The 12974-nt window shown below is 43.4% G+C and overlaps 1 protein-coding gene across 5 annotated transcripts in view; it reads right to left on the minus strand.

The window, feature by feature from the left end:
- CACNA2D1 (calcium voltage-gated channel auxiliary subunit alpha2delta 1) overlaps nt 1-12974 on the minus strand; it is a 621516-nt gene that overhangs the window by 38548 nt on the left and 569994 nt on the right. For all 5 annotated transcript variants that reach the window (XM_061582171.1, XM_061582168.1, XM_061582170.1 and 2 more), the window contains 5 exons: nt 11664-11724; nt 6555-6652; nt 2486-2567; nt 2148-2210; nt 582-685 (listed from right to left, as the gene is read on the minus strand). In XM_061582171.1, coding sequence (XP_061438155.1) covers nt 582-685; nt 2148-2210; nt 2486-2567; nt 6555-6652; nt 11664-11724 — 408 coding nt within the window. The remainder of the gene's footprint in view (nt 1-581; nt 686-2147; nt 2211-2485; nt 2568-6554; nt 6653-11663; nt 11725-12974) is intronic.

Genomic DNA, 12974 nt, shown 5'->3' on the forward strand with positions numbered 1-12974 from the left:
TCAGGCAGGTGTATAAATCCTTCTTAGGACTATACTTTTCACTGAAAATCATAACACCGGAGGAAGCCCTAACCCAAGTATGAAAGTCAGGGTTATGCTCCAGTGACCCAAATGCAGCCTCTCACAAATCCTTTAGCAATGTTTCCCAAGTTCCAGCTATTTACAGTATTTACAGACTTTCAGGAAACAGACATGTAGAATTACTTTATAGGAGTCTTCCCCATAGCCATTATCTATCCTCTTCCAGATTCCTTCAAAATTCCATAGTTGCATAAGATGGACTGTACCGTAACTACTTTCTGCGAACTAATTTATTAGTCATTATGCCTAACAATTTAGAGTATTTAGGTAGTGTAGGCAAATGATAACTACAAATGATCAGAGTCTTGAAGTTTACCCTGAAATTTCTATTTATAGTCTCAAATGTTTGCCTGTTCATTCTGTACTAGAACTAGATCTGGACCATTTTTTAAAAAATCTTTCAAATTATCCAGCTTTTCACTGAAGAACCACATTATAAGTAAAGCACTTATTAATGAGCAGGATCATGGAGTTTAATAAGATAATTTTGAATGACTTACTGTTGTATGAGGGAGCTGTGAAGATATAGTTTTCATTATCTAAACTCCTTTTGTAGAAACTCTCTTCATATGTTTCAGGATTTTCTGTCCAATATTCTCCTGCACTGAACATGAGACACAAATGTCAGCTTTTTATTTTATATTACTTATTCACAGGGCTTTTTTTTAATCATATGCACACCTACTCTGTAGTAAGCCCCAATGAGTTCAGTGGGACTTATCAACAGGAAAGCATTTATAGGAACAGTGGGGAACCTGTAGCCCTCCAGATTTTGTTGAAAAACAACTCTCATCATCCCTGACTATTGGCCATGCTGGCTGGGACTGGTGGGAGTTAGAGCCCAACAACATCTGGAGGGCCACAGGCTTCTCACTATTGGGGTATAGGACTGCAATCTAAGGTGCAATCCAAATCCACTTACCTGGGAGTAAGCCCTATTTAAATCAATGAGATTTACTTGTGAGTAAATGTCTTTTATTGCAATCATATTCCCTGCACAAAAGGACTTGCTCATACAGTACTAGGCAACTGGGATTCTACCTCTATTAGATCAAGAGTCCATGCACTATATCTCACCTCCCATGCACTACATCTTCTATTTAATCTTCAATCAATATCCAACCACGTACAGGAGACAATGAGCAAACTTGGGATCTCCCTGACCCTGTTAAAAATGTACCTTATTCCTTAGATTCTGATTGTTAACTGAAATGTTGTGAAAACCTGATACCTGTTCCAGACATAAGCTGAATGCCAAAAAAACCTGCTCAACTAGTTCCACATGCCCAAAGGGACTTTGATCTTATATTTCTTGAACAGCAGCTCTTTAGGCTATTAGTATCCCACTTTTGAAATGAAGAGTATTTTTTTAAAAAACCCAGCTCATGATAAAGGATTGGAGTCTGTTTTCATTTTGGTTTATTAAGTGAACCATTCCACATGATGTGTTCTGAATTAGTCCCCTGGATCTTGGCTATGCTATACAAGGAAGATCCAGCCTTCCTCCCTGCATTTTGTATTGTACATTAACTGAATTCAAAATGTGAAAAAGACAGTTTTCCCCCCAAAATATATCTACTTGAATTTGCCAAAATTAAGAGCCAGCGTGGTGTAGCGGTTAAGGTGTTGGACTACGTCCTGGGAGACCAGGGTTTGAATCCCCACATAACCATGAAGTTCACTGGGTGACCTTGGGCCAGTCGCTTCCTCTCAGCCTCACGAAAACCCTATTCATAGGGTCGCCATAAGTCGGAATCGACTTGAAGGCAGTACATTTACATTTTTAATATGCAGATCAAGTTCCTGGTATTTATTTTCAAAATGTGGGTATGGCCCTGTGGAGTATCACATTCTTTTTCCTCCATGTTGGTCAGAATAGTATTTTTGTGGGATTCAAGATGTTCTGTATAAAGATTCTCACTTTAATATTTCATTACCAAGTGACAATGTCAGTGGAGGCTAGCAAGAACTTTGACCACAATGTAACACCAAGTTAGGTATGCTTAAGCAATTTATTTCATTATCAGTGTCTCTGTTGTATTACCTAGAAAGAAATGGACCCTTACCTTTTTGGATACACTCTTGTGATCCCTCCATCAGTAGCTACAAATCGTGCTGTAATTCCCTCACTGAAGGAGGGAGGGAGGAGGAAGAGAGAGAGAAAGGTTTGAAATAACAGTGAATTTGGAATTATTGCCAGCTCCTTATATGTAATATTCACAACAGGTTTTTCTAAGATATACTGAAACAAAATATATTTATATTTTCACATACTTAATGGTGTATTTCTTTTGTGCTCTGATTATTAGAAATGATACAATATTATTTTAACACATCATAACATTTTTAAAAACAGGAATTTCTATATTACTTGGTGATGGTAAGGAACGAAAAGAACACTCACGGGTCCTGCTTACTCCAGTAATTCTGAACAAGTTGACTTGTAAATCCGGCATCCAGCAAAGCTCTCATAACCATATCATTACCTATCAAAGGAAACAACCAAAATGTTAATTTAGACCCATAGGAAGCTGGCTTATACAAAGCCAAAACATTGGCCCATCTAGTTTACTGCCTGCGACAACTGGCATGGCTCTCTAGGACTTCAACAAAGGGCCTTTTTCAGCTCTATCTGGAGATGCCCGGGATTTGAATATGGGACCTTTTGAATGCAAAGCATGTACTCTAGTACTTGGGCTAAGATCCTTCCCAATAATGCAGTTTCTCCCCATAATTAAAACCAACTCAGATTTCAACAATTAGTTTAAATTAAATTCAACATCTGGGGACTGGAAACTATGGAACCGTTTTCAACCACTTGAGGATGAGACTGGAGGACAGCCTGTAGGGGAAAAATTACAGGACAACGAACAAGAGGCTGAAGCTCAGTCAAGCAGGGGCAATGAAACCATGCCCCACAACAAGAAGAGTACTAGTAGTGGGAGACTCCCTACTGCATGGGATCAAACCCAAGTATGCTGAGAAGATCCGTGGACTCGCCAGGTATGCTGTCTACCAGGACGGATTAGAGATGTGACGGAAGGGTTGCCATCACTCATCAAGCCCACAGACAGGTATCCCTTTCTCCTCATCCATGTGGGAACAAATGATATTGCCAAACGGAGCTATGAAGAAATCACATCAGACTTTGAAGATCTGGAAAGGGCATTCAAGGACTTTGGGGCCCAGATAGTTTTTTCATCCATCCTTCCAGTACTTAGAAGAGGTAGTAGAAAGGGAAAGAAAAATACTCTGTGTGAATGAATGGCTACGAAGGTGGTGCTGACGTGAGAGATTTGGATTCTGGGACCATGGGCTATGCTTCCTGGAAGATGGACTGCTGGCAAGTAATGGGTTGCATCTCACAAGGACTGGGAAGAACATGTTTGGCCACAGCATGGAGAAGTTCACCAGAAGGGCTTTAAATTGAATCCTAAGGGGGAGGGAGATGTAAACTTGGTGTAACAACTGATGAAGGCTTGTGCACAGTAATGGGACCAGGGAGATCGGCTCTAATAGGGCCCAGTAACAGACCTCAAAAAAATGTAGCAAGGAAGCCAAGCCATAAATCACATGGTCTTTGATGTCTGTATACCAATGCGCAGAGCATGGGAGACAAGCAGGAAAACTTGAACTCTTAATACAGGAGGATAATTATGACTTGATAGGTATAACTGAAACTTGGTGGGATGACTCCTATGACTGGAATACAGCAACTGAAGGATATGACTTGTTCAAAAAGAACAGAAGGAATAAAAAGGGAGGGGGAGTCGCGCTATATGTTAAATATATATATCCCTGCACAGAAATACAGGAATATGAGCTTGGTAGCTCCACCGAGAGTATCTGAATTAAAATTAATGGGGCAAGTACTAAAAGGAATGTGGTGTTTGGAGTCTACTACCGACCACCCAATCAAGGAGAAGACAAGAATGTAACTTTTGAAAAGCAAATAGCCAATGTTTCGAGGAGGCATGATATAGTAGTAATAGGGGACGTCAATTATCTGTTGGAAGACAAATTTTGCCCAACACCCCCCCTCTAAGAAATTTCTGACTTGTGTTGGAGATAACTTCCTCCTGCAGAAAGTGGAGGAAGCAACCAGAGGATCAGCTATCCTGGACTTGATTCTAACCAATAGAGATGATTTAGTGGATGGAGTGGCAGTTACAGGAACCCTGGGGGAAAGTGACCACACCATACTTGAATTCTTGATTTCAACAGAAAGAAAAGTTGAGAGTAGCCATATGCGCACCCTGGACTTCAGGAAAGCTGGTTTTAATAAACTCAGAACACTTGTAAGTACGATTCTAGGGCAAGTGTCCCTAACGAGAAAAGGAGTCCAAGATGGGTGGGAGTTTCTACAAAAGGAAAATCTAAAAGCGCAATGGCAAGCAATTCCAACAAGGAAAAAAGGGGGAAAACAGCAGAAGAAGCCAATGTGGCTTCACAAAACGCTTAGAGCTGACCTGAAAACAAAAAAGGACACATACAGGAAGTGGAAAGAAGGCCAGGCCACAAAGGAAGAGTACAGGCAGGGATGGTGTCAGGAACACTAAAGCTGAGAATGAGCTGTGGTTAGCAAGAGATGCTAAAAGCAACAAAAAAGCTTTCTTCAGGTACGTTCATAGTAAAAGACAGAGAAAGGAAATGGTGGCACAACTACTCAATGAGGATGGCAAAATGATAACAGATGACAAAGAAAAGGCAGAAGGTCTCAATTCCTACTTTGGCTCAGTCTTCTCCCAAAAAAGGGTCTGTGACCCTCCCAGGAAACATGAAATAGAAGGGGCAGGATTGGGGCTTGAGATTGATAGACAAACGGTCATGGAATACCTAATCACTTTGAGCGAGTTCAAATTGGCAGGGCCCGATAAACTGCATCCTAGAGTATTGAAGGAACTGGCTGAAGAACTCTCAGAACCACTGTTTATTATCTGCGAAATCGTGGAGGACTGGTGAAGTGCCAGATGACTGGAGGGGAGCTAATGTTGTCCCTATCTTCAAAAAGGGCAAGAAGGAGGAACCGGGGAACTACAGACCAGTCAGCCTAACAGCAATCCCTGGGAAAATTATGGAGCAGATTATAAAGCAGTCAATCTGTAGGCACCTTGAAAACAATGCAGTGATTACTAGGAGCCAAAATGGATTTTTGAAGAACATATCCTGCCCAATTAATCTTATCTCATTTTTTGATCAGGTAACCTCCCTTGTAGACTGTGAGAATGCTATGGACATATCTCGACTTCAGCAAAGCTTTTGATAAAGTGCCCCACAATATTCTGATTAGCAAGCTAGCTAAATGTGGGCTGGATGGAACAACTATCAGGTGGATCCACAGCTGGCTCCAGAATTGTACTCAAAGAGTGCTTATCAATGGTTCCTTCTCAAACTGGGTGGAGGTAATGAGTGGGGTACCACAGGGCTTGGTCCTGGGTCCAGTGCTCTTCAACATTTTTTATTAACGACTTGGATGAGGAGGTACAGAGCATGCTTATCAAATTTGCAGATGATACAAAATTGGGGGGCCTGGCTAATACCGTGGAAGATAGAATTACTTTGGAGAGAAAAATGCAAGATGCTGTTGTTTTCCTGATTAAACCCTCACCCACCAGCTGTATTTGTGTCACTGGGTAAAAAAAATGGCATACATGGTTTCTCATGTGGGGATTTCTGGTCCAATATAAATCCTTGGGGTATCCCACTGCACACTTCCCTCTATCATGTTTGCCTTCTCCTATCCTCCGCTTCCTGTCCTTTATTTTAACCCACAGGTAAGGACAATATGGTCCTCCAGATGTTGCTGCAGTACAACTCACATAATCCCTGACCATTGGCCATGTGGATTGGAGCTGATGGGAGTTGGAGGAGTCCAACAATATCTGAAGGGCCACCGGTTCCCCACCCCTGCGTTAACCAGTTAAGAATCTATTAAAGGATCTATCCTTTTATAGTCTGCAAAGCTTACAGGAATTTCTGACAAGGGCCTTTCTCCAAAGCTTTTTGAAAGTCAAAGTATATAACAGTTAACAGATCATTCCCAACTACATGCTTATTGACCACCTCAAAAGAACTCCAAAAGATTGGTGAGGACATTGCAGGAGCCATGCTGATTCTTCCTTAGCAAAGCTTGTTCTTTTATACATAACTTTGTCTGTAATAATTATTTCCACTTTAGACGGAAGTGAGAAGTGAGTTCGAAATCAACAGGTTACCATGTGGTGACTGTAACCATCACACAAAAGCCAAAATAGCACAAATTCACGCCACGTCTGCTAACAGCAAATATGCTCACTGAAGTGGTTTGATTGGAAGAAACTCAGCTATCTTGCATACACAAATCCAGTAAACAGATCTGGTACTATAATTTCAGAAAACAGTATCATTGCATTAACATTTACTCTTTAGAACTATTTGCAGCACGTAACACTGTCATTTTCAAGCAATTTCATTTAATGAAAAGTAATGCTTACATGAAGGATTTTGGGGGGTGTATCGATCAATATATTCACTGAAACTCAGAAGAAATGCAGTGTTGTTGTCTGTTGTTTTCACAGGACTACAGTACTCTCTAGAAAAAAAACAGTTTTTTAAAATGGCCTTTAACACATGTAGTAAAGCAAAAACAAAAACACCTGCCTATATTTCTGCAACAAGAAGGACTGGATTCTACTGCTCAGGTCTTTTCAGTGATTTGTACTAGTAAATCAGCAATGATTCTGACTCTCAGTTGTTCAACAGCAACAAGTCACAGCTCCCCACCATTAAATGTGCATGCCCCCCCCAACATCATCCTGTGTTCATTGGCATGCTTAGCCCTCATTGAGATGTTTTAAGTTTTTTCTTCCCTGGAGAAGTCTTTTTCTGAAGCTTTTTGGAGACCCAGTGCCTGCAGGAAGAAGAAACCATCGCCCAAGGGAAGGAGAGGCTGCTGCTCTTGCTGCTGCTCTTGCTGCTGCTCTTGCTGCTGCTGCTCTTGCTGCTGCTGCTCTTGCTGCTGCTCTTGCTCTTGCTGCTGCTGCTGCTGCTACTGCTGCTGCTGCTGCTGCTGCTGCTGCTGCCGTGGGACCGCCACCTCCACCACCCTTCCCAGAGGGACTTCTGCCTGGCAGGACCAGGCCCCAGGTACCCAGCCAGCCAGGACTGATTCTTACCACCTGTCCCTCTTTGGAGGGATACATAAGCTGGCTGGCTGAGGTGGCCTGGGAGACCCAGTGCCTGCAGGAAGAAGAAACCATCGCCCAAGGGAAGGAGAGGCTGCTGTTCTTGCTGCTGCTTTCTTTTCTTTTTCTTTTTTGTTGGTGTGTTGATGCAATTTGAGATGAATGGGTGCCTGATTATATGAATGTATGTCTGAGTGAGTGTGTATGTTTATATGCTGTATATATGGCTGTATATGGCTGTTTTTATACGTTTAATTGTTGTATATTTTAGTTGTATTATGTGCTTCGTAGAGAGTTTTATCCATCAGGCGGGGAGACTTGAGGGGGCCCCAATTACCGTAGTGACGGGCAAAGGAAGGTATGGCGCTGTGAGAAGGACGTGCCAGGTAAGGGGAACGCGGTCCAGACATGTTGTGGCTGTGCCTTGTTCCGGTCCTTCCCACACCCGCAAGGTCGTTGGTAGTCCTATCAGCCAACTCTCAGATCTCCAGTTGCTGTTATTAAATGCCAGATCGGTATATAATAAAACCTCCCTCGTCCACGATTTGATTGTGGAAGAAGCAGCCGATCTGGCATGTATAACCGAGACCTGGGTGGGTGAGCAGGGAGGAGTTGGTCTCTCTCAGCTCTGCCCACCGGGGTACTTGGTTCAGCATCATGGTAGATCTGAGGGTCGGGGAGGTGGGGTTGCTGTCGTCTATAAGAGTTCCATCTCACTCACCAAGCACCATGTTCATTCAGTTACTGGCCTGGAGTGTTTGCACCTTGTGTTGGGCCAAAGGGACAGGCTGGGAATCCTTTTGGTGTACCGCCCACCTTGCTGCCCAATGGCTTCCCTAACTGAGCTGGCGGAAGTGGTCTCGGATATATTGTTGAGGTCCCCCAGACTAATAGTACTGGGGGATTTCAACATTCATGCCGAGACCACTTTGTCTGGCGCGGCTCAGGACTTCATGGCTTCCATGACAGCCATGGGGCTATCTCAATATGTTAGTGGTCCAACACATGTATCGGGGCACACTCTAGACCTTGTTTTTGCTACTGAGCATGGGGAAAGTGATCTGGATGTGGGGAGTTTTACAACACTCCCGTTGTCATGGACAGACCACTGCTTGGTGAAGTTTAGACTTTCAGTAACCTCTTCCCTCTGCAAGGGTGGGGGACCTATTAAAATGGTCCACCCCCAGAGACTAATGGATCCTGAAGGTTTTCAAAGGGCTCTGGGGGTTTTTCTGGCTGATAGGACTGGCGCTCCTGCTGAAGCCCTGGTCGCTCTGTGGAATACGGAGATGACCCGGGCTGTAAACACGATCGCTCCTGCACGCCCTCTCCTGTGTAGAGCTCATACAGCTCCATGGTATACTCCGGAGCTGAGAGCGATGAAGCAAGATAGGAGGCGGCTTGAGCGGAAATGGAGACGAACTCCCGACGGATACAATTATGCGCTGGTTAGTGCTTCGACTAAGCTCTATGTAGGAGCAGTGAAGGCAGCTAAAAAACATCATTTTGCTGCCACTATTAAATCATCTCTTTGCCGCCCAGCGGAGCTCTTTCGAGTTGTCCGGGGGATTCTCCATTCAAACCCTCCGGACACGGTGGAATCACCGGAGGCCCGCTGTAATCAGTTTGCCGATCACTTCCAGAATAAGATCTCATGTATCCGCCAGGACCTAGACTCTCAAGTTATAGCAGTAGATCCTAGTGAGATGTCCGGAGCACAGTCTTGTCCTGTTTTGTTGGATGAGCTTCAGTTGGTTCAACTCGAGGACGTGGACAAGGTGCTTGGACAGGTACGTGCAACCACTTCGGTACTGGATCCTTGCCCCTCCTGGCTGATAAAAACTAGCAGGAATGGAACAGGTAGCTGGGCCAAGGAAGTGATAAATGCCTCTTTACGAGAGGGAGTGGTCCCGGGCTGTATGAAAGAGGCAGTGGTGAGACCACTCCTGAAAAAGCCTTCCTTGGACCCAGACAATTTTAACAGCTACAGGCCAGTGGCGAATGTTCCATTCCTGGGCAAGGTCTTGGAACGGGTGGTTGCTGGCCAGCTCCAGGCGCTATTGGATGAAACTGATTATCTAGATCCATTTCAATCGGGTTTTAGGCCCGGTTTTGGCACTGAGACAGCCTTGGTCGCCCTGTACGATGACCTATGTCGGGAAAGAGACAGAGGGAGTGTAACTCTGTTGATTCTCCTTGATCTCTCAGCGGCTTTTGATACCATCGACCATGGTATCCTTCTGGAGAGGCTCAGGGAGTTGGGAGTTGGAGGTACTGCTTGGCAGTGGTTCCACTCCTACTTGGCGGGTCGTCTCCAGAAGGTAGTGCTTGGGGAACATTGCTCGACACCGCGGGCTCTCCAATATGGGGTCCCGCAGGGGTCAGTTTTGTCCCCCATGCTTTTTAATATCTACATGAAGCCGTTGGGAGAGGTCATCAGGAGTTTTGGAGTGCGTTGTCATCAGTATGCTGATGACACGCAGCTCTACTTCTCCTTTTCATCTTCTTCAGGTGAGGCTGTCGATTTGCTGAACCGTTGCCTGGCCGCGACAATGGACTGGATGAGAGTTAACAAACTGAAGCTCAATCCAGACAAGACTGAGATGCTGTTGGTGGACGGGTTCTCTGATCGGATGGTGGATATATACCCTGTCCTGGACGGGGTTACACTCCCCCTAAAGGACCGGGTTCATAGTCTGGGAGTCTTTTTAGACTCTTCCCTCTCACTTGAGGCTCAAGTAGCCTCGGTGGTTAGGAATGCGTTTTACCAACTTTGGTTGGTAGCCCAGCTACGTCCCTATTTGGGTAAAGAGGACCTTACATCAGTGGTACATGCTCTGGTAACCTCACGTTTGGATTACTGTAATGCGCTGTACGTAGGGCTACCTTTGAAGACAGTTCGGAAGCTACAACTAGTGCAAAATGCGGCGGCCAGATTGCTGACAAGGACCAAGCGGTCCGAGCATATAACACCTGTTCTGGCCAGCTTGCACTGGTTGCCAATATGTTTCCAGGCTAGATTCAAAGTGTTGGTATTAACCTATAAAGCCTTATACGGTGCGGGACCACGATACCTTGCGGAACGCCTCTTCCGATATGAACCGGCCCGTGCACTATGTTCTGCTACGAAGGCCCTCCTCCGGGTTCCAACTCACAGGGAGGCCTGGAGGGTGATGACAAGATCTAGGGCCTTCTCAGTGGTGGCCCCCGAACTATGGAACAGTCTCCCCGAGGAAGTACGCCTGGCGCCGACTCTGCTCTCCTTCCGGCGCCAGGTCAAAACCTTCCTATTCTCTGAAGCATTTTAAGTTACACTGATTTACTTTTTAAAATGTTTATTGTATTGGATTGATGATTGTATTTTAGTATTATTTTGTTATTCATTGTATTTTTATGCTATTTTATGTTCACCGCCCAGAGAGCTATTGCTAGTCGGGCGGTATATAAATTTAATAAATAAATAAATAAATAAAATTCTGCTTCAAACCCTTGGGTGCTCCCAAGCATCCTGATGCATCCTCTTATGGATAGGTGGTGATGTTTTGGCTACATAAGGACCAGCAGTAGTCAAGAGAATTGAGATGCAGGGTAGAGTGCTCCAATCTGTTCTCCCTTTGCAATCCAGTTTTCTGTTTTTTTCCCCAAAGGTCAGCACACCATGTCTGTTGAATATTAGGTATCCAGGTGGGAAAAAAGGATAGGACTCCTGCACCTTTAACAGTTGTGTAGAAGATGGAATTTCAGCAGGTGGAACTTGTAATGTAGTGGGAGATTTGAATTCAAATCCTAAGCCATGAAGCTCACTGAGTGACCTTGGGCCACTCACTATAATCTTAGCCTAAGCTAACACCACAGGATTGTTGTTATGATAAAATGGGGGGGAGAGAACCAAGTACACAGTCTTGAGTTCCTTGGAGGAAAGGTAGCATATAAGTCAATATAATAATCTGGAGAAATGATATGGTTCTTTCTACCCATTTCACATCTATATGTTTTTTTTCTCCATCCTCCTTTTCCGGCTTCTTCATTCCATTACCCCTCCCACTCCCAGTCCCACTTTTCAGGTTTTTTCCTCTTCACAGTATCTGGGAATTCCGTGGGCACTGCGTACAACTTAGTCCTCACTGGGCTGTTTTTCAGAGCCCGCCCCCCCGAGTTCTTTTCTAATTTTTTTTTTTTGTATTCTTGCAAACCTTGGGGGTTACCATGAGACTGCTGATACCTCCTCTCTTGTGGGAGGATGGTATGGTTTTGGCTACATACATGTAAGCACTCAAAGATTTGAGATAGATTATTTGTATATAGGTGATACAATCTTAAACAAAGTGGGTTAGATCTCCACTAAATTAGTTGAGCATAATTGACACTTGGTATTTACCATTTGGATATATAGAGTTTATACCAGGAAAAATGACCAACCTTGGTGCTAAAAAGGTATAGCCGAATTCATCAAAGCGATCTAGCTTCAGAGTTTCAGTAACTACAAAAATGAAAGTGCAATGTCAGATAGATTTCATTAGCCATTTATGCCACTGAGCTGCTTGCTGAATCTTTTATAGGCTACCTAGGCAAACTGCACATTCAACTCGGTGGATTTCAACATTTTTTTTTAAAAAAAAAATTCATTTCTTAGGACTTGTTGAACTAAGAGCCAGTTCAGACTGAATGGTTCCAGCAAACAATTTTAAACAAATCACAGTTTATTAAGCTGGGAAGGAGCGTTGTGACCACATACTTGCCCTTTGCCTCACCCTGTGTTTCTCCTCACATGTCTGGAATGGGAAACCGTGGTTTAATCTTGTACTTGGACATAATGGAAATCTGGCTTAAGGTAAGCATGATGCAAGAACCGAAGCCAATCAATATTACCCCACCATCCACATTTTCACATAAAAAGAGAAATGGATGTACTTATCATACAATGGCAGCAACAAGACGTGAAACATTATAACAACTGGTGCAAATTAAAGCTGGCACATTATTGACTAGCTAAGCATGATCACATGGTAACTGAAGCTCAAGCTGTTAGAATGCCAAGCTGAACACAAAAAGTGCCCGTAAAATGTGCCATGGTTAAAATATCTTACTTAGCATAAATTAATTTCAGAGTTGCCGAAAGCAAGGGTTTTTATTTTTTTGGGGGGGGGGAGGTTGTTAATCCAAGTTTTTTCATGAATTGGGAGGTGACAAGGTCAAATGGATAAGGAGAAAAGAGCAGCAATATATTGAAAACCATATGAAAAAAGACATCCTTTTTCTTTCTCTATCTTTATCATAACCAGTTTGCATGGGAGAAGCCCCATGATGGAAGATATAAAGGAGAGCATCCAGGAGGAAAGGATATATAAGCTGATAATATGAGAAGCAGTAAACAGAGGAAAACTGAGCAACAATAATATACTTGCAATTTGGACTGTGATAATCCATCAGAAAGAGGGCAGGGAAATAGAAAAAAACAGGGTATAGCAAAAGTGTCACAAACCAATATTTTATTCAGTATACCCTTGAATAAAAATATTGTGCCATAGAGACCAAAGGTTAGTTCATTGGAAACCTGCAAGCTTAGGTGAGCTAATGTCTAACATATAAAGACTGTGAATAGATACGGGTAATAGGGAGAAAGTAAGAATTGTGTATCCTGTGTACTCACTAGAAAGGGATTGTGTTGCCAGTTTCACATCACTTCTTTACAAAACAGCTTGAAATCTAAGTTTTAAGTTGCCAGCAACA

The sequence above is a fragment of the Rhineura floridana genome, chromosome 8 (genome assembly GCF_030035675.1).
Source record: "Rhineura floridana isolate rRhiFlo1 chromosome 8, rRhiFlo1.hap2, whole genome shotgun sequence".
NCBI lineage: Eukaryota > Metazoa > Chordata > Lepidosauria > Squamata > Rhineuridae > Rhineura > Rhineura floridana.